The 21,385-nt window shown below is 41.8% G+C and overlaps 2 protein-coding genes across 2 annotated transcripts; both read left to right on the top strand.

The window, feature by feature from the left end:
* The first annotated feature begins 7,030 nt into the window (after window positions 1–7,030).
* On the top strand, window positions 7,031–8,443 carry LOC130725007 (uncharacterized). The gene has a single exon (XM_057576270.1). The coding sequence runs from the start codon at window positions 7,031–7,033 to the stop codon at window positions 8,441–8,443; it is 1,413 nt and encodes a 470-aa protein (XP_057432253.1).
* Window positions 8,444–18,217: 9,774 nt separating this feature from the next.
* LOC130725006 (uncharacterized) lies at window positions 18,218–21,295 on the top strand. Its single transcript, XM_057576269.1, has one exon. It carries the CDS (start codon window positions 18,218–18,220, stop codon window positions 21,293–21,295), a length of 3,078 nt encoding a protein of 1,025 aa, XP_057432252.1.
* The last annotated feature ends 90 nt before the right edge of the window (window positions 21,296–21,385 follow it).

The following is a 21,385-nucleotide window of genomic DNA, read 5'->3' as shown; positions in this document are numbered from 1 at the left end:
CAGAGCAAGGTAAAAACCTTGACAAAGCTGTTATCCTTCCTGTTAGCTTCTGGACATCTTTCACGGATGTAGGGCTTTGCATTTCCAGAATCGCCTTGCATTTATCAGGATTAACCTCTATTCCTCTTCTTGTGATCATAAAGCCCAAGAATTTTCCACTCTGAATCCCGAAACAGCATTTCTCCGGATTGAGGCACATGTTGTGCCCTCTTATTTCTCCAAAAGCCTCTGCTAAATCAATACAATGTCCACCCATCTCCTCTGACTTGACAACCATATCATCCACATAAATTTCCATGTTTCTCCCCACTTGTTTCTCAAAGACTCTGTCCATAAGCCTCTGATAAGTAGCTCCAGCATTCTTCAGCCCAAATGGCATAGTCTGATAACAATAATTGGCCTGATTTATCATGAAAGCTGTTTTCTCCTCATCAGGTGCATACATTCGGATTTGATGATATCCAGAATAAGCATCCATCAAACTCAGCATCCCAAATCCAGAAGCCCTATCCACCAATTTGTCAATGTTTGGAAGTGGATAGGAATCCTTTGGACAGTGTTTATTCAAATTCGTGTAGTCCGTGCACATCCGCCACTTCCCGTTACTCTTTTTCACCATCACAACGTTAGGTAACCAAGTAGGATATTTTACCTCTCTTATAAATCCAGCATCGATCAACTTGTTTGTCTCAACCTTCACTGCCTGTGCTTTCTCTTCGCCCATTTTCCTTTTCATCTGAGAAACTGGCTTCACTCCTGGATTCAGTGCTAACTTGTGGCATATGAAATCAGGATCTATCCCAGGAAGGTCTCGTGCACTCCAGGCGAACAAATCCATATTTTCAGATAGCAACTGCACCAACCTAGCCTCCTGCACTGCTGACAGATTCACTCCCACTTTCAGACTACGTTCGCCCACTTTGACAGTTTTCGTCTCCTCTTCCGGAGTCATCTTGTGCTCTAAGAATCCCTCTCTTGGGTCCAAACAAGCACCATTCTCATCAACATCCACTCCATAAACTCTGTGTCCCTCTTTGACAGCTCGCTTTCCCATATGACCATACTGTTTGAAACTTTCAGAATAACATTTCCTTGCAACCACATGGTCTGCCTTTGAAACTCCTACGCCCCCCTTAGTCAATGGATACTTGACTGTTAAGTGTCTCGTTGAAATTATAGCTCCCAACTTATACCTCTGAAATACTCTTTCACCTGAAAAACCAACCAACGCCCCATCATATGGCAACAAATCAGATTCTGTAAGCCCAAGCTTCTCATAAGCATCTCCATAGATTAAGTCAGCAGAGCTTCCCTGATCCAACAGTACCCTCTCAATTTCAAAATTAGCGATCTTCAACATCACCACAATTGGATCATCCTCATGAGGCTTTACACCTGCAAAATCTCAAACAGAAAAAGTGATATCGGGCTGCAATCCCCAGCTTCCCCAATCATTAGCATAAACCGCATTCATGGAATGAATGTACTTCTTTCGCGAAGAATTTGTTAATCCTCCGCCTCGAAATCCTCCAAAGATTGAATGTATGCGCCCCTTAACTTCTGCGCCAGCCTGCTTCTTGGGCTCTGCTTCTTCAATCTCATTCCCTGCTTCATCCCTGTTTGCTGAAGTTCCAGCCCCATCTGACTCCTTTCGCTTTTCCAACTGCTTCATGTATCCCGCTTTTATTAAAGCCTCAATTTCTTTTTTAAGTGTAAAGCAATCATCTGTATTATGTCCCACGATCCTGTGGTACTCACACCATTTAGTTCTGTCCACGTTGCCTTGTGGGCGTTTCGGTTGCTTTGGGAAACAGATCGTGTTGGCCTCCAAACACATGTGCAAAGCCTAAGTTAAATTAACCGCTAGTGCGGTCTGCTTTTCCTCTTGATTTCTTGTCCACGTCATATTCCCATACCCACGATTTCCGTAGGGCTGAGCACGATGTCGATAATTGGAACGGTTATCATATCGCCCCGAATTGTTGTAACCTCTATCTCCTTTCGCAACCGCTCCGCCTGAACGCTGATCGTTAACCGCCGCCTTCTTGGAATCTTTCGCCTGATGTTGGCCTGGAACCCCTGAATTTCGACGATCCTTCTTGATGCGGTCACTTTGTTCTTCGCGAATGAAGCCTTGCACTCTGCTCCGCAATTCAACCATCGTTTCAACGGGTTTTCGACTCAGATTACTGTTAAGGCTACCTGGTTGAAGCCCCAACTCAAAAGCAGCAATGCAAATTTCCGGCATCTTATCCTCCAAATGAACCGACGACTGATTGAAACGCCCCATGAAATGCTGGAGGCTTTCATTCGGTCGCTGTTGAATGTTGAATAAAGCTGCTGGAGTCACCTTCTGGGCGCGGCTTGTCGAAAATTGAGATAAGAACTTGGCTGACAAATCCATGAACCCAGCAATTGAACGAGGCGGTAATGTTGTAAACCAAGTCATTGCTGACTTTTTGAATGTTGAAGGCAACATTTTGCACTTCAAAGCATCGTTAGCGCCTACGATCACCATTTTGGTGTTAAAGTACACCAAATGCTCCTTTGGATCAGAATCTCCAAAGTACGAATCCAAAACGAGTGTCTTCAAATTATCCGGGACGGTGGTGTTTGCAATGTCCTCCGTGAACGGTTGAAAGTCCACCACCGTTTCTGCCATTCTTCGATCGCCCTCCTGCAAGCCTCGAACTTGGTTAAGTTCTGCAAGTTGAGTCTGCAGTTGCTGATTGTGCTGGCGGAGATCGGTGAGATCCGCCATGATCCTCGTGAGAATATCGGGTGGAACGCCCTCATGATTGACGTGATTCCCTCCTCCATTCGCACCGGACCGAGTTGATGTTACCATTCTGGGAAAAATGGAAGCCTAGGAATGATCTCCGTCGGCCCCACGGTGGGCGCCAATGCTTCGGTATAGAACCTTAGCCCAAGGCTTAAGCAGTCAGAGAGCAACGTAAGAAAGTTAACTAGACCAGTTTGTGAAAAATGAATTGGATCCCCCACCGCAAGGGCGGTGTCGTTCTTATATATTATTGGGTTTTGACCCGTGCGGGTCAAGGGTCGCCTGGCCCGGTAATTACAGAAACTCTTATTGCCGGGGATTGTGCTTCTGCTTCTATTAGTTAAGCTAGTCGGGTGTTGTTTAGAACATTATCATAGTATGAATTTTTTTATGTTATGCTTCTTATATGTCAATTCAATTGATTTGTTCTTGTGTTGAATGCTTGTTGTGGCTTGATCAACTATAACATGATATGAGGTTTGGAATTCTGTGAACCTGACTTAGAATGAATTAGCTAGTGGATTAAATGAGAATTAAAATCATTAGTCATGAATTGATGATTTGATGCATATGATTTTGAGTCATAGTCTCTCATTAAATTATTTGAGTTATGTTGTGGTGTTTTAATTTGTGTACTCGTTTTTGCAAGGACTAAGTGATTTTACAGGAATTAATCTGAGTTAGAGGGCCCAACTGACCATGTCCTGGTGCTTTCAAGTTTGCACCCAATTTGAGTACAGGGAGTTTTTCTGAACCACTCATCTCTCATTTAATTTCATGATCATGCATTTAGCATTAGTTATTTAGATTGCACACACTAGTATGCACATGTCTTGGATTCTTGGGATTCACACTTTTGTGCTTGAATAATGCTTGTTGTTATTTTTAATATATGTTCTGAGTTTGATGCTAGTTGTTATAATAAAAAGAGTGTTTGATGCATGAATGTGGGTGAAACTTGTGGAACATGTGGAGAGTTAGGTGATAAAGACTTGAGTGAGTTTTGGAAAAGTGCAGTAAGGTTATTAAGATGCCAGGTTAGTGGGGATTATGCATAAAATATGTAGTTTTCCTTTTAATCTTTATATTGGGTCTACACTCTTTTTGGCTGTGAGGTTACAAAATGGGCACACATGTGAAAGTAAAGATAAAGTGCTAAAGATGCAAAAAAAAATGGGAAAGGATGTGAGTAAGGGAATGGGAAGTATTTGCACCACTGAGCATACCCCCAATCATATTCTGACCTTGTTAAATAAAAGAATAGAATTTCGCCCTGAGTTGGTAATAACTGTGAAGGGTTGGGAAAAAGCTAAATTGAAAAGGAAAGAAAACATGTGTGTGCTCATAATAAACTAAAACTGTTGGCCATCATTAGTGGATTCTCAATATAGGGTTGGGGAAATAGGAATAAAATGTAAAACCCCGCATCTTGGTATTTTCTATAATTTTTATTTGCACTGACTAAAGGTTACTCAGTTTTTAAAACTTGAATCTTTGCATGAACTATTTTGTGGAATTCATCTCATGTATCTTTTGTGAAAATATGTTACTAGCATTTTACTTTGAATTGTTTTCTTGAGCTTGAGGACAAGCAACCTTAAGTTTACGCTTGAGGACAAGCTGCCGTTGAGTATAGGGGTATGATGACCCGGGATTTAAGGCTATTTTCCTAGTTTATTTGCATGCATTTTACTATAATATTTAAGATATTTTAGTCATTTTAGGACACTTTAGGCTTATTTCATACATTTTAATATTTTTATTTAGTTTTAGTATTTTTCTACATTTTATATTATTTTTCTAGATTTTATTAGGATTTAAATTAGCTTTATATTCTATTTAATTATTATTAGGATTTATTTACTTTAATTTAGGATTAGATAATTTTATTTTAAGGTGTTATCTTATTTTTATCTTTTATCTATTTTTATTTGCTTTATTTTAGGAGAAAATAGAGAAAATTCGGAATTAAAATAGAATTATGGAGGCTGGAATCATGCGATATGCAAGTGCACGAGCTTACCATGCACCTGCGCTGGGATCGTGACACGTGTCTGTGGCTGGAAGAAAATGCACCAGATGCACGCGGGTGCACCGTGTTACGGTGTGCCTGACTACGCCAGATCATTTTCTGCATCAGATAGGACAAAAAAACGCACAGAACACGAAAATCACTATAAATTCCGTTTTTGACCTATTTTTTGGGATCTTTTTCATCTTTCTTTTCTCCAAAACCTAATAAACACCTTTGGGAGACTTTGAGGCAATTTCTTGGTGGAGAGGAAGGCTAGGCCCTTGAGGGCCGGAGTCAGGGCCATGGAGGAGGTGACAGCTTCTCCGGACGTCCATGACTCCGTTCTATTTTGGGTTTTGTTTTTCTCTTTACCTATTTTTATGTTTTGACTCTATTTTAGTATTTTGGATGATGTAGTTTGATTTTACTCTTATTCAATACATCTTTATGCAATTATAAGTATGTGTTTCCATTATTTGGCGTTTCTCTCTATGCTTAGTGCTTCTATTGGTCGATTGATAATTTTAAGGGTTTATATTAATTCGTAAATAAATTGAGAAATTGATATGAATTAATGTAGCTTAGTTCATAAAAAGAGGAAAAACACCTATGTCTTAGGTTTAATAATTCTCTTTGCGCGTTCATGTATTTTTTACCAATTTGATGTTTTTTAGGATTTACATGACAATTGAGAAGTTGGTGTAAATTTAGTTTATGAAAGGAACCACCCTTGCATCAGTCATCTTAAGAAAGACATGTCTTAGGTAGGGTTAAGGTTTTCTAGGTGACAATAGGAGACATTAACTCTTAGGTATGAATATCATGAGTTGGAAAAGAGATCTATACCGAGTGACAAGTCGGGATACTCACCTCTCTAGGATAGGATTATCTAGTAGGAACTATTAGGATTTCTTGAGTGACAGTTAGGGATTCTATCCACTAGGACATGAACTTCTTAGGTTAGAAACAGAGCTTGGGAATGTCTTATCGAGTATGTATGTGCTATAATGCTCCTTTATGATCACTAGGACTTAAGGAATTAAGGCTAGGTTCTTAATTGGTAGATTCACTTAGCTAAGAAATTAGTAGGTGAATAACTCTTATCGGCATCTTAAATGTTAAGTTCATCTTATAAGAGTATATTGGTTGAGAATAAGTTGTAAATCAATGAACTCATTTTCCAAATACATTTTCTTCTTTGTTTGCCTCCGTGAAACTTCTTTTATCGCTTTAATTATAGTTTTTCCTCAATTTAAATAAAACACATATTATGTTTAAACTGTTCAAACAATGTTTAGCTAGTGAAATTAATACGTAGCAACACAATCCCTGTGGAGACGACAAAACCTGATACTATACTACGATTGAGTCTTGAAAGGGATTTGATAGTAGTTAGTGGAGGAAAACCCATATCAGTTTAGTCTTAGTGGGCTTAAGAGTTTCTGTAATTACTGGGTCAGGCGACCCATGACCCGCACGGGTCAAAACCCAATAATATATAAGAAGGATACCGCCCTTGCGATGGGGGATCCAATTCACTTTTCACAAACTGGTCTAGCTAATTTTCTTACGTTGCTCTCTGATTGCTTAAGCCTTGGGCTAAGGTTCTATACTGGAACATTGGCGCCCACCGTGGGGCCGACGGAGATCATTCCTAGGCTTCCATTTTTCCCAGAATGGTAACATCAACTCGGTCCGGTGCGAATGGAGGAGGGAATCACGTCAATCATGAGGGCGTTCCACCCGATATTCTCACGAGGATCATGGCGGATCTCACCGATCTCCGCCAGCACAATCAGCAACTGCATACTCAACTTGCAGAACTTAACCAAGTTCGAGGCTTGCAGGAGGGCGATCGAAAAATGGCAGAAACGATGGTGGACTTTCAACCGTTCACAGAGGACATTGCAAACACCACCGTCCCGGATAATTTGAAGACACTCGTTTTGGATTCGTACTTTGGAGATTCTGATCCAAAGGAGCATTTGGTGTACTTTAACACCAAAATGGTGATCGTAGGCGCTAACGATGCTTTGAAGTGCAAAATGTTGCCTTCAACATTCAAAAAGTCAGCAATGACTTGGTTTACAACATTACCGCCTCGTTCAATTGCTGGGTTCATGGATTTGTCAGCCAAGTTCTTATCTCAATTTTCGACAAGCCGTGCCCAGAAGGTGACTCCAGCAGCATTATTCAACATTCAACAGCGACCAAATGAATGCCTCTAACATTTCATGGGGCGTTTCAATCAGTCGTCAGTTCATTTGGAGGATAAGATGCCGGAAATTTGCATTGCTGCTTTTGAGTTAGGGCTTCAGCCAGGTAGCTTTAACAGCAATCTGAGTCGAAAGCCTGTTGAAACGATGGTTGAATTGCGAAGCAGAGTGCAAGGCTTTATTCGCGAAGAACAAAGTGACCGCATCAAGAAGGATCGTCGGAATTCAGGGGTTCCAGGCCAACATCAGGCGAAAGATTCCAAGAAGGCGGCGGTTAACGATCAGCGTTCAGGCGGAGCGGTTGGGAAAGGAGATAGAGGTTACAACAATTCGGGACGATACGATAACCGTTCCAATTATCAACATCGTGCTCAGCCCTACGGAAATCGTGGGTATGGAAATATGACGTGGACCAGAAATCAAGAGGAAAAGCAGACCCCACTAGCGGTTAATTTAACTGAGGCTTTGCACATGTGTTTGGAGGCCAACACGATCTGTTTCCTAAAGCAACCGAAACGCCCACAAGGCAACGTGGACAAAACTAAATGGTGTGAGTACCATAGGATCGTGGGACACAACACAGATGATTGCTTTACACTTAAAAAAGAAATTGAGGCTTTAATAAAAGCGGGACACATGAAGCAGCTGGAAAGGCGAAAGGATTCAGATGGGGCTGGAACTTCAGCAAACAGCGATGAAGCAGGGAATGAGATTGAAGAAGCAGAACCCAAGAAGCAGGCCGGCGCAGAAGTTAAGGGGCGCATCCATTCAATCTTTGGAGGATTTCGAGGCGGAGGATTAACAAGTTCTTCGCGAAAGAAGTACATTCATTCCATGAATGCGGTTTATGCTAGCGATTGGGGAAGCTGGGGATTGCAGCCCGATATCACTTTTTCTGTTCGAGATTTTGCAGGTGTAAAGCCTCATGAGGATGATCCAATTGTGGTGATGCTGACGATCGCTAATTTTGAAATTGAGAGGGTACTGTTGGATCAGGGAAGCTCTGCTGACTTAATTTATGGAGATGCTTACGAGAAGCTTGGGCTTACAGAATCTGATTTGTTGCCATATGATGGGGCGTTGGTTGGTTTTTCAGGTGAAAGAGTATTTGTCAGAGGTTATGTGGAGCTGGAAACTGTTTTTGGAGAAGGGAAGAATGCAGAATCTTACTCCATAAAGTTTCTGGTGATAAAGTGTACATCTCCGTTTAACGTACTCATAGGGCGACCATCTTTGAACAAGTTGGGAGCTATAATTTCAACGAGACACTTAACAGTCAAGTATCCATTGACTAAGGGGGGCGTAGGAGTTTTAAAGGCTGATCAGATGGTTGCAAGGAAGTGTTATTCTGAAAGTTTCAAACAGTATGGTCATATGGGAAAGCGAGCGGTCAAAGAGGGACACAAAGTTTATGGAGTTGTTCCGGTCTAAATCTCCGGTCAGGGCTAAGCAATTAGGCCACAAAAGTAGAAAATGACAAGATAGCAAATGAGTAAAAAAGTGTTGGATCCCCCACCGCATGGGCGGTGTCCTCCTTATATATTATGGTGTTTTGACCCGTTCGGGTCATGGGTCGCCTGGCCCAATAGTACAAATTCGGTAAGCCCACATAATACAAAAGTTGTAAGCCCGATAACAGTACACAAGCCCACAAGACACCTAATCTTAAAAGTCATTTTAAGGTGCAGTGTGTCTTTTAAGTAAGCCCACAATACAATACTCAAAGCCCCTTAACATATAAAGTTAATAACACTAAGCCTAAACAACTTGTTACAAGAAAAAGATGATACATAATAAACAACATCAACTTCGCCCTTAATAAACAACATCAACTTCGCCCTTGTAACAAGTAAAAGAACCTATGCCTAGAAAGGAGCTTCGCCCTTGTCGATCATTGAAGTTACTCCATCTGCTCTCTTTTTTAAGATTCTGACCGAGATCTCTTCCCATCACTTCACTGTCATATTCCTGTCATAATCACAGATAAGATATGCAAATATTTTGAAATTTGAAACCCCATGGTGAAACGACGCCTGACGTTTCCCAAAATTCACCTCCACTCAGCATTTAATTTCCACTGACATAACTCTATCAAACGGCACAAAAGTAATAATTACCTATTCTCAACTCTATCCACACGCAAACCCGTTTACTTTCCAGAAACGTTTCCAAGGTAAAAATTAAAGGCCCCTTAAGAGACACGTCTCACAGTTTATTGATTCTGCCTACATATGAATCGACGCGCCTGGAACCCATTAACACTATAAAACGTGACCCAAAATCTTTTTCTTACCATCCTCTACCTTCCCAACTTTCTAGTAATTTTCTCCATAACTTCTAAAGATATTCGCTGCTCTGTCTCAAGTACCTGGAGAACTTTCAGGAATTCTCACAAAAACGCTTTCACCTCCCTCAAGGTTCTACAATTTTCTCCTGGTAAATCCTCATTCCCTTCAAGTACTTATTTATCAACCTTAAGTTTTTACACTTCATCTACTGCTGCTCCTTCTCCTAAACTTAGAAATCATACCAAAATTTTCTGCACATAAAATCATTTTACCCAGAATTTGAAACCTGGCTGCCTAACATACCTATAACAACTTATTCATCACATTTCTACCCTGACAACCCCCCTCTTCTTTAATTTCAGGTAGGTTCTCCAAAATGGTTGCCAAAAATCCCCGTAAAGCACCTAAAAACCGTAAGGAATCCACAGCCGCTGATTCATTATGGATCTCACGCAAAATCGCAACTAGGTTTAGTGAATTTCGTACCATTCCCAAAGTACTGGATTTGTTAACCCAGTACACTTTTAGGGCTGACGGAAATGATGCCCATTTAGACATCATTGCCTGTGACCCTGATGAACCTTGTTGTTTTGGAAAACCTGACTCCAACGGCAGAAATCATACCTATTTCTTCAAAACCATCTTCCTAGATCTTGAGTACAAGCTTCCCCTTTCCGATTTCACCTGTTCTAGCCTAACTCTAATGAACATCGCCCCAACTCAACTCTCTGCTAATGGTTGGGCTTACCTTAGAGCTTTTGAACTGTTATGCGTCTGCTTAAATATAGTCCCTACCTGCAAGAAGTTCTTTTCCTTCTTTGAAACCTCTGGAATGAAAGTAAAAGGCGAATATATTTCTTTATCTTCCGCTAGGGGGAGTGGCTTATTTACCCTTTTTAGGAGCAATTACAAACATTGGAAAGCCAAATTTTTCAAACTTAGAGAATCTGAACAAAATAGAGATATTTTCTACTTTGATGATGGCACCCCCCGATTCCCCTTTTACTGGACTGATAAGCCTGAACTTATTTACAAAGTACCCGAAACTTCTCTGACAATTGATGAAAAACTGGAAGTTGACTTCTTGTCAACGATTAATCTAAACCTCACAGATTTTTACGATGCATTCAAAAAAAGAAACTTAGCAAAATTTGTTGGTAAGGACCGCCCCTTTTGTATTTCTAACTTGCATCTTTTTCACTGACTTCTGACTTAATATATTTTCTTATCCATTTCAGCTAAGATGGCACGCCTTTCTGAAGATGACATCCTTCGCTTTCGTCGTGAGCAACAGGCGTTGAAAAACAAGCCTTCTCCTGCCAAAACTCTGACCGAGCCAGAAGGAAGTCATTCAGAATCAAGCAGGAGTCAGCCCCCAAAAAAGAAAAGAAAGAATCAAGCCTCTGAGAAGACCACTGAGAAAACTCCCATCCAAACGTCCATGAAGGGATTCACAACAAAGGGAGGAAATCAACATGGATCTTCCAGCGCCCCACCCCCTTCGTGGAAATACACCCTTAAAGAATTTGAGGATATGACTTCCCATGACGTCACATCACTCTGGGATTCTCGCGTTAACTTTAACTCCTTGGTGGACACTAACCTGGTTTTTGAGGCTGACAGGGAGAGAATCAGGAAAATCGGCCTTCAAGAAGCGTGTCAAGCTTTGATGACTAAAGGCTTAGAGATTGCAGCCATCTCCAAAATGATTGAGATTGAATCTCATGGGTTTGATGGGCTTTCTGCTTCCAAAAATCTTGAAGATCAAGAGAAGGAAAATGCCAAACTGAAATCTGCTATGAAGTTGATGGAAAAGTCTAATCAAGCCAGTGAGAAGAAAGTCGCGGATCTGACTTTGGAACTTGAGAAACTGCAGAAGGCCTTCCAAGATGATCAAGCCTTGATGAAGGCGAAAGAAGAAGAAAATAAAAAGATGAAGGAAAAGGCAGATCTTTTCGTCTCTGAGAACATGAATTTGAAGGAATCCGTTGCTACCCTTTCCGCGGAAACCACCTCCTTGAAGGCTTCCATCCTTTCCCAACTTGAAGCTGGCTTTAACAAGGCCAAAGAACAAATTTTGCTCCTCAACCCTGACATTCCCATCAAGACCGAAGGTATTGATCCTTATGCTAGGATCATCGAGGGAAGATTAGTCACGCCCAACTTTGACGAGGAAGAAGAAGAAGACAAAGACAACAATGACAACAAAAAAGAGGGCGAAGGGGAAAACAATTAGTCCCCTTTTGAGAAAAGTAGCTGAAATGGTATTTTGTTTCCCGTTGGTCTTATACCAAACGGTTGACTTAGTTTCCTGCTTTTTACTTCCTGCAGCCCCCGCTTTAAATTAAATGTAACGCCCCCCCCCCCTCTAATTTTAATGCAACAAAGTTTTAAGTTCAAAGTGTCACCCCTATACTATGCTTTAAAATCACTTATCTTCCTCTAAAATCTCCCATACCTTCTTAAAAAGTAATAACTCAGTAATCTAACTCGAAAGTTATTGTGTTCTCTAAACTTAAAGTACTGCTCTAACAGTATAAGAATATGAAAATAATGTACTGCGAAAATACCTCTCTTCTGGACTCGTTTATCCACAAAGGCGTTGATCTTAACAAGTTGTCTACCTTATAAAGAAGGCTTTGACAGATTCTTACAAAACTCGAAGCCCTGGGCTTATTCAAAATTTTCTGTTTCAAGAAAAAATTGATTTTTCTTTAACAACTATTCTTTGAATTCACAAGGCCTTTGCATTTTGAAGTGAATCAAAAATAAAAAGATCAGAAGCGCAATTTGTTCTGATATAGAAATTTGCTCGCTTGGAGACTTTGTGCTTAAGTTGGACAAGCTTAATCCAAGTTAAGGCTATGCTTATGAATTCGTGGTCAAACGCTCTAGTTTTAAGAGACTTACTCTTTCTCAATTGTCTGGAATCGCCCAATTGATAGACCTAAGTTGAAAAGTAACTTAAATGCTAACAAAGCACTCAAGAAATTTTTAAAGGTTATGCCTCGTTAAAAACTCTCCCGCCTGGGGTAGAGAAAAGAGTGCATACCTGTTTTTTCATTAAAAATTAACATCATGCCTCGTTAAAAACTCTCCCTAATGGGTAGAGAAAAGAGTGCATGCTACCAAGTCTTAATAGACAAACCACATAGTCTTGCCACTTAAGCAAATACAGAAACCACAAACAATGAACACGACGTAGTCTTTGAACAGAATAACAACACACTGAAACGAAACAAACAGAACACAACTTCAACTGTAGTAATAGCGCAAGTGTTGTGCATTCCATGCCCTTGGAACCCTACGCCCAGATAACTCCTCCAAGTGGTAAGCCCCTTGCCCCAAATCTCGCAGAATTCTGTATGGACCTTCCCAGTTAGGTGTCAGCTTTGAATCGGTTGGACTTTTTGCCTTTCTGCGTAATACCAAGTCACCCACTTTCATGCTCCTAGGCACCACTCGTGTATTATAACGCCTTTCTGACCTTTGTTTGACTGCAGCCTCCCTTAAACGAACTTCTGCTTTAACCTCATCTGCCAAGTTCAAGTCCACTAGAACATTTTCCCGATTCTGGTTTTCTTCATATGTAGCCACTCGAAAAGTCATGTCTTGTATTTCCACTGGAATCATTGCATCAACTCCGTAAGCAAGCTTGAAAGGTGTTTCTCCAGTAGTGGATTGGGGTGTTGTGTTGTAAGCCCAAACCACTGTGATCAATTCATCAGCCCATAATCCTTTTGCTTCGCCCAATCTCTTCTTCACGCCATTCAAAATCACCTTGTTTGCTGCTTCAACCTGCCCATTAGATTGTGGGTGTTCCACTGAAGCGAACCTGTTTTCAATTCCCATCTCTGCACAAAAATCCCTGACCTTCTTGCTTGTAAACTGTGTTCCATTATCAGAAACAATGGTTGCTGGCACTCCAAACCTGCAGATTATCTTCCTCCAATAAAATTTTTTAACCTTCTCAGCTGTTATCTTCGCCATTGACTCTGCTTCAATCCACTTTGTGAAATAATCCACCGCCACCAAAACAAACTTGACTTGCGCCCCTGCTGGAGTGAATGGACCCAGAATATCTACGCCCCACATTGCAAATGGCCATGAAGAACTCATTGAACTTAAAACTTCAGGAGGTGCCCTGTGAAGATCAGCAAAAACTTGGCACTTTTCACATTTCTTAACATACTCCATACAATCGCCCTTTAAAGTTGGCCAATAAAATCCTGCCCTCAACACCTTCGAAGCCAAAGATCTTCCTCCTACATGACTGGCACAGACCCCCTCATGCACCTCAAACATAATCCTTTCTGCATCCTCTTTGCTAACACACCTTAACAACGGTACTCCTACGCCCCTCCTGTAAAGTTGTCCGCCCATCATAGTATAACGACTCGCCTCTCGTATTTGGTCCTTTGAAAACAGAGCTAAATCTGACCCATCCGCTTCCAGGCACATTCGAATTCTATCCATCCAATCTAATGCTGCTCCGCCCGTAACCACCATAACATCATCCTCCTTCACACTTGGACCCTTCAAAGTCTCTTGAATTACAGACTTGTTGTTACCTGGTTTCTTCGTGCTTGCAAGTTTGGATAATATGTCAGCCCTTGTATTTTCCTCCCTCGGAACATGATTTACCTGAAACTTGTCCATCTGCTTCAACAATTCTTGAACCTTTACTAAATACTTAGCCAACTGAACATCCTTCGCCTGATAATCTCCCTTTATCTGATTCGCCACAAGCTGAGAATCAGTTTTTATTACAATACAACGTACATTCATCTCCAAAGCAAGCCTCACCCCAGCTATTATTGCTTCATATTCTGCCTGATTGTTGCTCGCCTTGAAGTCAAACTTAAGAGATTGCTCTATAATTACTCCACCTGGTCCCTCCAAAACTATACCAGCTCCACTTCCTTTCAGATTTGATGACCCATCAACAGATAAGAACCATTCCACTTCTTCTGGTACTTTTTCTTCCGGAGACATCTCATTCACAAAATCTATCAAGCCCTGCGCCTTTATTTGTCCCTTCTTCTCAAATACTATACCAAATTCTGACAATTCGACAGCCCAAGAAACCATACGCCCTGCTAAATCAGGCTTTTGAAGTACTTGGCGTAAGGGAAAGTCAGTTTTGACTTTGATTTGAAAACCTTGAAAATAAGGCCTCAACTTTCGGGCGGTGATAATCAAAGCTAGTGCAGCTTTTTCTATTTTTTGATACCTTGTCTCAGCCCCTTGTAAAGCATGGCTCACAAAATATATAATTCTCAACTCCTCTTTACATTCTTGCAATAAGACAGAACTCACAGCATTATCTGATATGGAAATGAAAATTGACAACGGAATACCTGGAATTGGTTTTGACAATATGGGAGGCTTAGCTAGATGCTCCTTTAGAGTTTGGAAAGCCCGCTCGCACTCATCTGTCCATTGAAAAGCTTTGTTCTTCCTCAAACACTGAAAGAATGGAGCCGCCTTACTCCCTGAGCATGGTAAAAATCGTGATAAGGCCGCAATCCTTCCTGTTAACTTCTGTACTTCTTTCACCGATGTTGGGCTCTGCATTTCTAGAATTGCTTTGCATTTATCCGGATTAACTTCAATTCCCCTCCGAGTAATCATAAAGCCTAAAAATTTTCCACTCTGAATTCCAAAAGAGCATTTTTCCGGATTCAAACGCATGTTATGCTTCCTGATTTCTCCAAAAGCCTCAGCCAAATCCGTACAATGACCGCCCATTTCCTCTGACTTGACCACCATATCATCCACATAAATTTCCATGTTACGCCCCACTTGCTTTTCAAAGACTCTGTCCATCAATCGCTGATAAGTTGCTCCTGCATTCTTAAGCCCAAACGGCATGGTTTGATAACAATAATTCGCTTGGTTCGTCATAAATGCTGTTTTCTCTTCATCTGGCGCATACATTCGAATTTGATGATAGCCCGAGTACGCGTCCATCAAACTCAACATTCCAAATCCCGAAGCCCGATCCACCAACTTATCTATGTTCGGCAATGGATATGAATCCTTTGGACAATGCTTGTTTAAATCCGTATAATCTGTGCACATTCGCCATTTTCCATTACTCTTCTTGACCATGACAACGTTAGCCAACCAAGTAGGATACTTCACTTCCCTTATAAAACCTGCATCAATTAACTTATTAGTCTCTGTTTTCACCGCCAATGCTTTCTCTTCGCCCATTTTACGCTTCAACTGGGCGATCGGCTTCACTCCAGGGTTCAATGCCAATTTGTGGCAAATGAACTCTGGATCAATTCCTGGAAGATCTTGGGCGCTCCAAGCAAACAAGTCCATGTTCTCAGCTAACAATTGCACCAGTCTGCTTTCCTGGATTGGAGTTAAGTTTACCCCAACCTTCAAATTCCTTTCGCCCACCTTCACTGTCTTTGTTTCCTCTTCTGGAGTCACCTTAAAATCTGAAAAGCCCTCTCTTGGGTCCAAACTAACCTCATCTTGATCAACATCAACTCCAAAAACTCTATGTCCCTCCTTCACTGCTCTTTTTCCCATGTGACCATACTGTTTGAAACTGTCAGAATAGCACTTCCTAGCAACCACCTGATCAGCCTTCAAAGTTCCAACTCCGCCCTTATCCAATGGATACTTAACTGTTAAATGCCTTGTTGAAATAATCGCCCCAAGCTTGTTAAGCGATGGTCTTCCAATAAGCACATTATACGGCGATGTGCACTGTACCACAAGAAACTTAATGGCAAAGGCTTTCTCATTTTTACCTTCACCAAACACAGTATTCAGCTCCACATATCCTCTAACAAATACTTTTTCACCAGAAAAACCAACTAATGCCCCATCATACGGTAACAGATCAGTTTCCGTAAGCCCTAACTTTTCAAATGCATCGCCATATATCAAATCTGCAGAACTCCCTTGATCCAACAGTACCCTCTCAATTTCGTAATCAGCAACTTTTAACATCACCACAATGGGATCATCTTCATGAGGTTGTACTCCCTCAAAATCTCTAACAGTGAATGTAATATCGGGCTGATTGACTCCCCAACTTCCCCAATCGTTTGTATAGACAACATTAATGGAATGAACATACCTTTTCCTTGAAGAATTAGTCATACCTCCTCCTCGAAATCCCCCAAATATAGAATGAATGCGCCCTTTAGTTTCAGCGCCAGCTTGCTTCTTTGGTTCAGACTCTTCAATTTCCTTTCCTGTATCATCACGCTTCGTTGAGGTTCCAGCTCCCTCCGACTCCTTTCGCCCATCCAGTTGACGCATGTAGCCTGCTTTTATTAATGCCTCAATCTCTTTCTTTAGGGTAAAACAATCATCTATATTGTGTCCCGCGATTCGGTGGTACTCACACCACTTACTCCTGTCCACGTTGCCTGGTGGGCGTTTTGGTTGTTTAGGAAAATGAATTGTGTTCGCCTCCAGACACATGTGCAATGCTTCAGTTAAATTAACCGCGAGTGGGGTCGACCTGTCTTGTTGGTTTCTGGTCCACGTCATCGATCCATAACCACGATTTCCATAAGGCTGAGCACGATTGCGAAAATTAGAGCGGTTATCAAAACGACTTGAATTATTGTAACCTCTCTCTCCTTTTGTAACCGCTCCGCCCGAACGCTGATCATTAACCACCGCCTTTTTCGAATCTAGCTGCTGTTGTTGGCCAGTTACCGCCGCACTTTTACGGTTTCTCTTTATGCGATCACTTTGCTCCTCCCGAATGAAACCCTGTACCCTGCTTCGCAACTCCGCCATTGTCTCCACGGGCTTACGACTCAAACTGCTGTTCAAACTTCCTGATTGAAGACCCAATTCAAAAGCCGCAATGCAAATTTCGGGCATTTTATCCTCCAAATGCACGGACAATTGATTGAAACGCCCCATAAAGGATTGAAGGCTTTCATTATGCCTCTGTTGCAAATTAAACAAGGCTGCTGGAGTCACTTTCTGGGCGCGACTAGTTGAAAATTGGGACAAGAATTTCGCCGATAAATCCATGAACCCTGCAATTGGACGCGGTGGGAGCGTTGTAAACCAAGTCATTGCTGACTTCTTAAGAGTTGAAGGAAGAATTTTACACTTCAGAGCATCTGAAGCGCCCACAATAACCATCTTGGTGTTGAAATACACCAAATGATCCTTGGGGTCAGAATCTCCGTAGTAAGAATCAAGAACCAAAGTCTTCAAATTATCTGGAACGGTTGTGTTTGCAATGTCTTCTGTGAACGGTTGGAAATCTACCACCATCTCTGCCATTCTACGATCGCCCTCATGCAAGCCCCGATCTTGGTTGATCTCAGCAAGTTGAGTTTGCAGTTGTTGATTGTGTTGACGAAGATCAGTTAGATCCGCCATGATCTGTTGCAAAATGTCGGGCGGAACATTTTCATGGTTAACATGATTGTCCCTTCCGTTTGCTCCAGATCGATTCACCATTTTCAGTGAATTTGAAGCCTAGGATTGAATTCCTCGGCCCCACGGTGGGCGCCAATGTTTCGGTCTAAATCTCCGGTCAGGGCTAAGCAATTAGGCCACAAAAGTAGAAAATGACAAGATAGCAAATGAGTAAAAAAGTGTTGGATCCCCCACCGCATGGGCGGTGTCCTCCTTATATATTATGGTGTTTTGACCCGTTCGGGTCATGGGTCGCCTGGCCCAATAGTACAAATTCGGTAAGCCCACATAATACAAAAGTTGTAAGCCCGATAACAGTACAGGAGTGGATGTTGATGAGAATGGTGCTTGTTTGGACCCAAGAGAGGGATTCTTAGAGCACAAGATGACTCCGGAAGAGGAGACGAAAACTGTCTAAGTGGGCGAACGTAGTCTGAAAGTGGGAGTGAATCTGACAGCAGTGCAGGAGGCTAGGTTGGTGCAGCTACTATCTGAAAATATGGATTTGTTCGCCTGGAGTGCACAAGACCTTCCTGGGATAGATCCTGATTTCATATGTCACAAGTTAGCGTTGAATCCAGGAGTGAAGCCAATTTCTCAGATGAAAAGGAAAATGGGCGAAGAGAAAGCACAGGCAGTGAAGGCTGAGACAAACAAGTTGATCGATGCTGGATTTATAAGAGAGGTAAAATATCCTACTTGGTTAGCTAACGTTGTGATGGTGAAGAAGAGTAACGGGAAGTGGCGGATGTGCACAGACTACACGGATTTGAATAAACACTGTCCAAAGGATTCCTATCCTCTCCCAAACATTGACAAATTGGTGGATAGGGCTTCTGGATTTGGGATGCTGAGTTTGATGGATGCTTACTCTGGATATCATCAAATCCGAATGTATGCGCCTGATGAGGAGAAAACAGCTTTCATGATAAATCAGGCCAATTATTGTTATCAGACTATGCCATTTGGGCTGAAGAACGCTGGAGCTACTTATCAGAGGCTTATGGACAGAGTCTTTGAGAAACAAGTGGGGAGAAACATGGAAATTTATGTGGATGATATGGTTGTCAAGTCAGAGGAGATGGGTGGACATTGTATTGATTTAGTAGAGGCTTTTGGAGAAATAAGGGGGCACAACATGCGGCTCAATCCGAAGAAATGCTCTTTCGGGATTCAAAGTGGAAAATTCTTGGGCTTTATGATCACAAGGAGAGGAATAGAAGTTAATCCTGATAAATGCAAGGCGATTCTGGAAATGCAAAGCCCTACATCCGTGAAAGATGTCCAGAAGTTAACAGGAAGGATAACAGCTCTGTCAAGGTTTTTACCTTGCTCTGGAAGCAAGGCGGCTCCATTTTTCCAGTGCTTAAGGAAGAACAAGGTTTTTCAGTGGACAGAAGAATGCGAGCAAGCTTTTCAAAATCTGAAGGAGCATCTATCTAAGCCTCCCATATTATCAAAGCCAATTCCAGGTATTCCTATATCGGTTTTTATTTCAATATCGGATAATGCTGTGAGTTCTGTCTTTTTGCAAGAATGTAAGGATGAGACTAGAATCATATATTTTGTAAGCCATGCTTTACAAGGAGCTGAGGTGAGATACCAAAAGATTGAAAAGGCTGCTTTAGCCTTAATCATTTCTGCTCGAAAACTGAGGCCTTACTTTCAAGGTTTCCAAGTTAAAGTCAAAACTGACTTCCCACTACGCCAAGTTTTGCAAAAGCCAGACTTGGCAGGGCGAATGGTCTCTTGGGCTGTTGAATTGTCAGAGTTTGGGATTGTGTTTGAAAAGAAAGGTCAGGTTAAGCCTCAAGCCTTAGCTGATTTTGTTAATGAGATGTCACCAGAGGCGAAAGTTTCAGAAGGAGAGGAATGGGCTTTATCTGTTGATGGGTCATCTAATTTAAAAGGAAGTGGAGCTGGAATAGTTCTTGAGGGCCCGGGCGGAGTCATTATTGAGCAGTCCTTGAAATTTGATTTCAAAGCAAGTAATAACCAGGCAGAGTACGAGGCGATCATTGCTGGGATGAGGTTGGCTATCGAGATGAATGTTCATAGTCTCGTTATCAAAACCGATTCTCAGCTCGTGGCGAATCAGATAAAGGGTGAATATCAAGCTAAGGATGTGCAATTGACAAAATATCTAGAAAAGGCGCAGGAATTGATGAAACACATAGACAATGTTCAGGTGAACCATGTTCCCAGAGAAGAAAATACAAGGGCTGACGTACTTTCCAAATTGGCAAGTACTAAGAAGTCAGGCAACAACAAGTCAGTGATTCAAGAAACTTTGAAAAGCTCAAGTGTGAATGAGGATGACGCAGTCATGGCAACCGGGTTGGTGTCAGCAAATTGGATTGAAAGGGTTAAAATGTGCTTACAGGCAGATGGAGCTGACTTGGTTCTATTTTCAAAGGACCAAATCCGGGAGGCTAGTCACTATACATTGCTAGGTGATCAGCTTTACCGAAGGGGCGTTGGAGTTCCTTTGTTGAGGTGTGTGACCAGGGACGAGGCTGACAGGATTATGTTTGAAGTCCATGAAGGTGTTTGCGCAAGCCATGTGGGCGGAAGATCTTTGGCTGCGAAAGTATTAAGGGAAGGATTTTACTGGCCCACCTTGAGGAGTGATTGCATGGACTATGTCAAGAAATGCGAGAAGTATCAAGTTTATGCTGATTTGCACAGGGCACCGCCAGAGGAGTTAAGTTCCATGAGTTCTTCGTGGCCATTTTCTATGTGGGGCGTTGATATTCTTGGACCTTCCACTCCAGCAGGGGCGCAGGTAAGATTTGTGTTGGTTGCTGTTGATTACTTTACAAAATGGATAGAGGCAGAATCCATGGCGAAGATTACTGCAGAAAAGGTCAAGAAATTTTATTGGCAAAAAATAATATGCAGATTTGGTGTGCCAGCAACTGTGGTGTCTGACAATGGAACACAATTTACAAGCAAGAAGGTCAGAGATTTTTGTGATGAAATGAGAATTGAGATGAGGTTTGCTTCTGTTGAGCATCCGCAATCTAATGGTCAGGTAGAGGCTGCGAACAAAGTCATTCTGAATGGTATAAAGAAGAGACTCGGCGAAGCAAAAGGTTTATGGGCTGATGAACTGCTAACCGTGATTTGGGCGTACAACACGACTCCCCAATCCACTACCGGGGAAACACCTTTTAAACTTGCTTATGGAGTGGATGTTATGATTCCAGTGGAGATACAGGATGTGACTTTCAGGGTTGCAACTTATGATGAGGATCAGAATCAAGACAACAGGCTGATAGATCTGAATTTGGCTGAAGAGGTTAAGGCAGAAGTCAGGCTTAGGCAGGCTGCAGTCAAGCAAAGGTCAGAAAGGCGTTATAATACCAGAGTTGTCCCAAGACACATGCAAGTGGGCGATCTTGTTTTGCGAAGAAAAGCAAAGGGTCCTGACGATTCAAAGTTATCACCCAATTGGGAGGGTCCTTACAGAATCTTGCGTGATCTAGGTCAAGGGGCTTATCACTTGGAGGAGTTATCTGGGCGAAGGGTTCCTAGGGCTTGGAATGCGCAGCACCTTTGTTACTATTACAGTTGAGTCGCCAGCCAGTGGAGTTCTGTTTAGTGTTTTTATTTCCTATTTTTGTGTTAAAGACTGTGTATTGTGTTTATTTTATGCCTGTGTGTC

This window comes from Lotus japonicus, chromosome 6, assembly GCF_012489685.1.
Source record: "Lotus japonicus ecotype B-129 chromosome 6, LjGifu_v1.2".
Taxonomy (NCBI): domain Eukaryota; kingdom Viridiplantae; phylum Streptophyta; class Magnoliopsida; order Fabales; family Fabaceae; genus Lotus; species Lotus japonicus.
The sequence above is the reverse complement of the archived record's forward strand: the minus strand, read 5'-3'. Positions and strand labels throughout refer to the sequence as shown.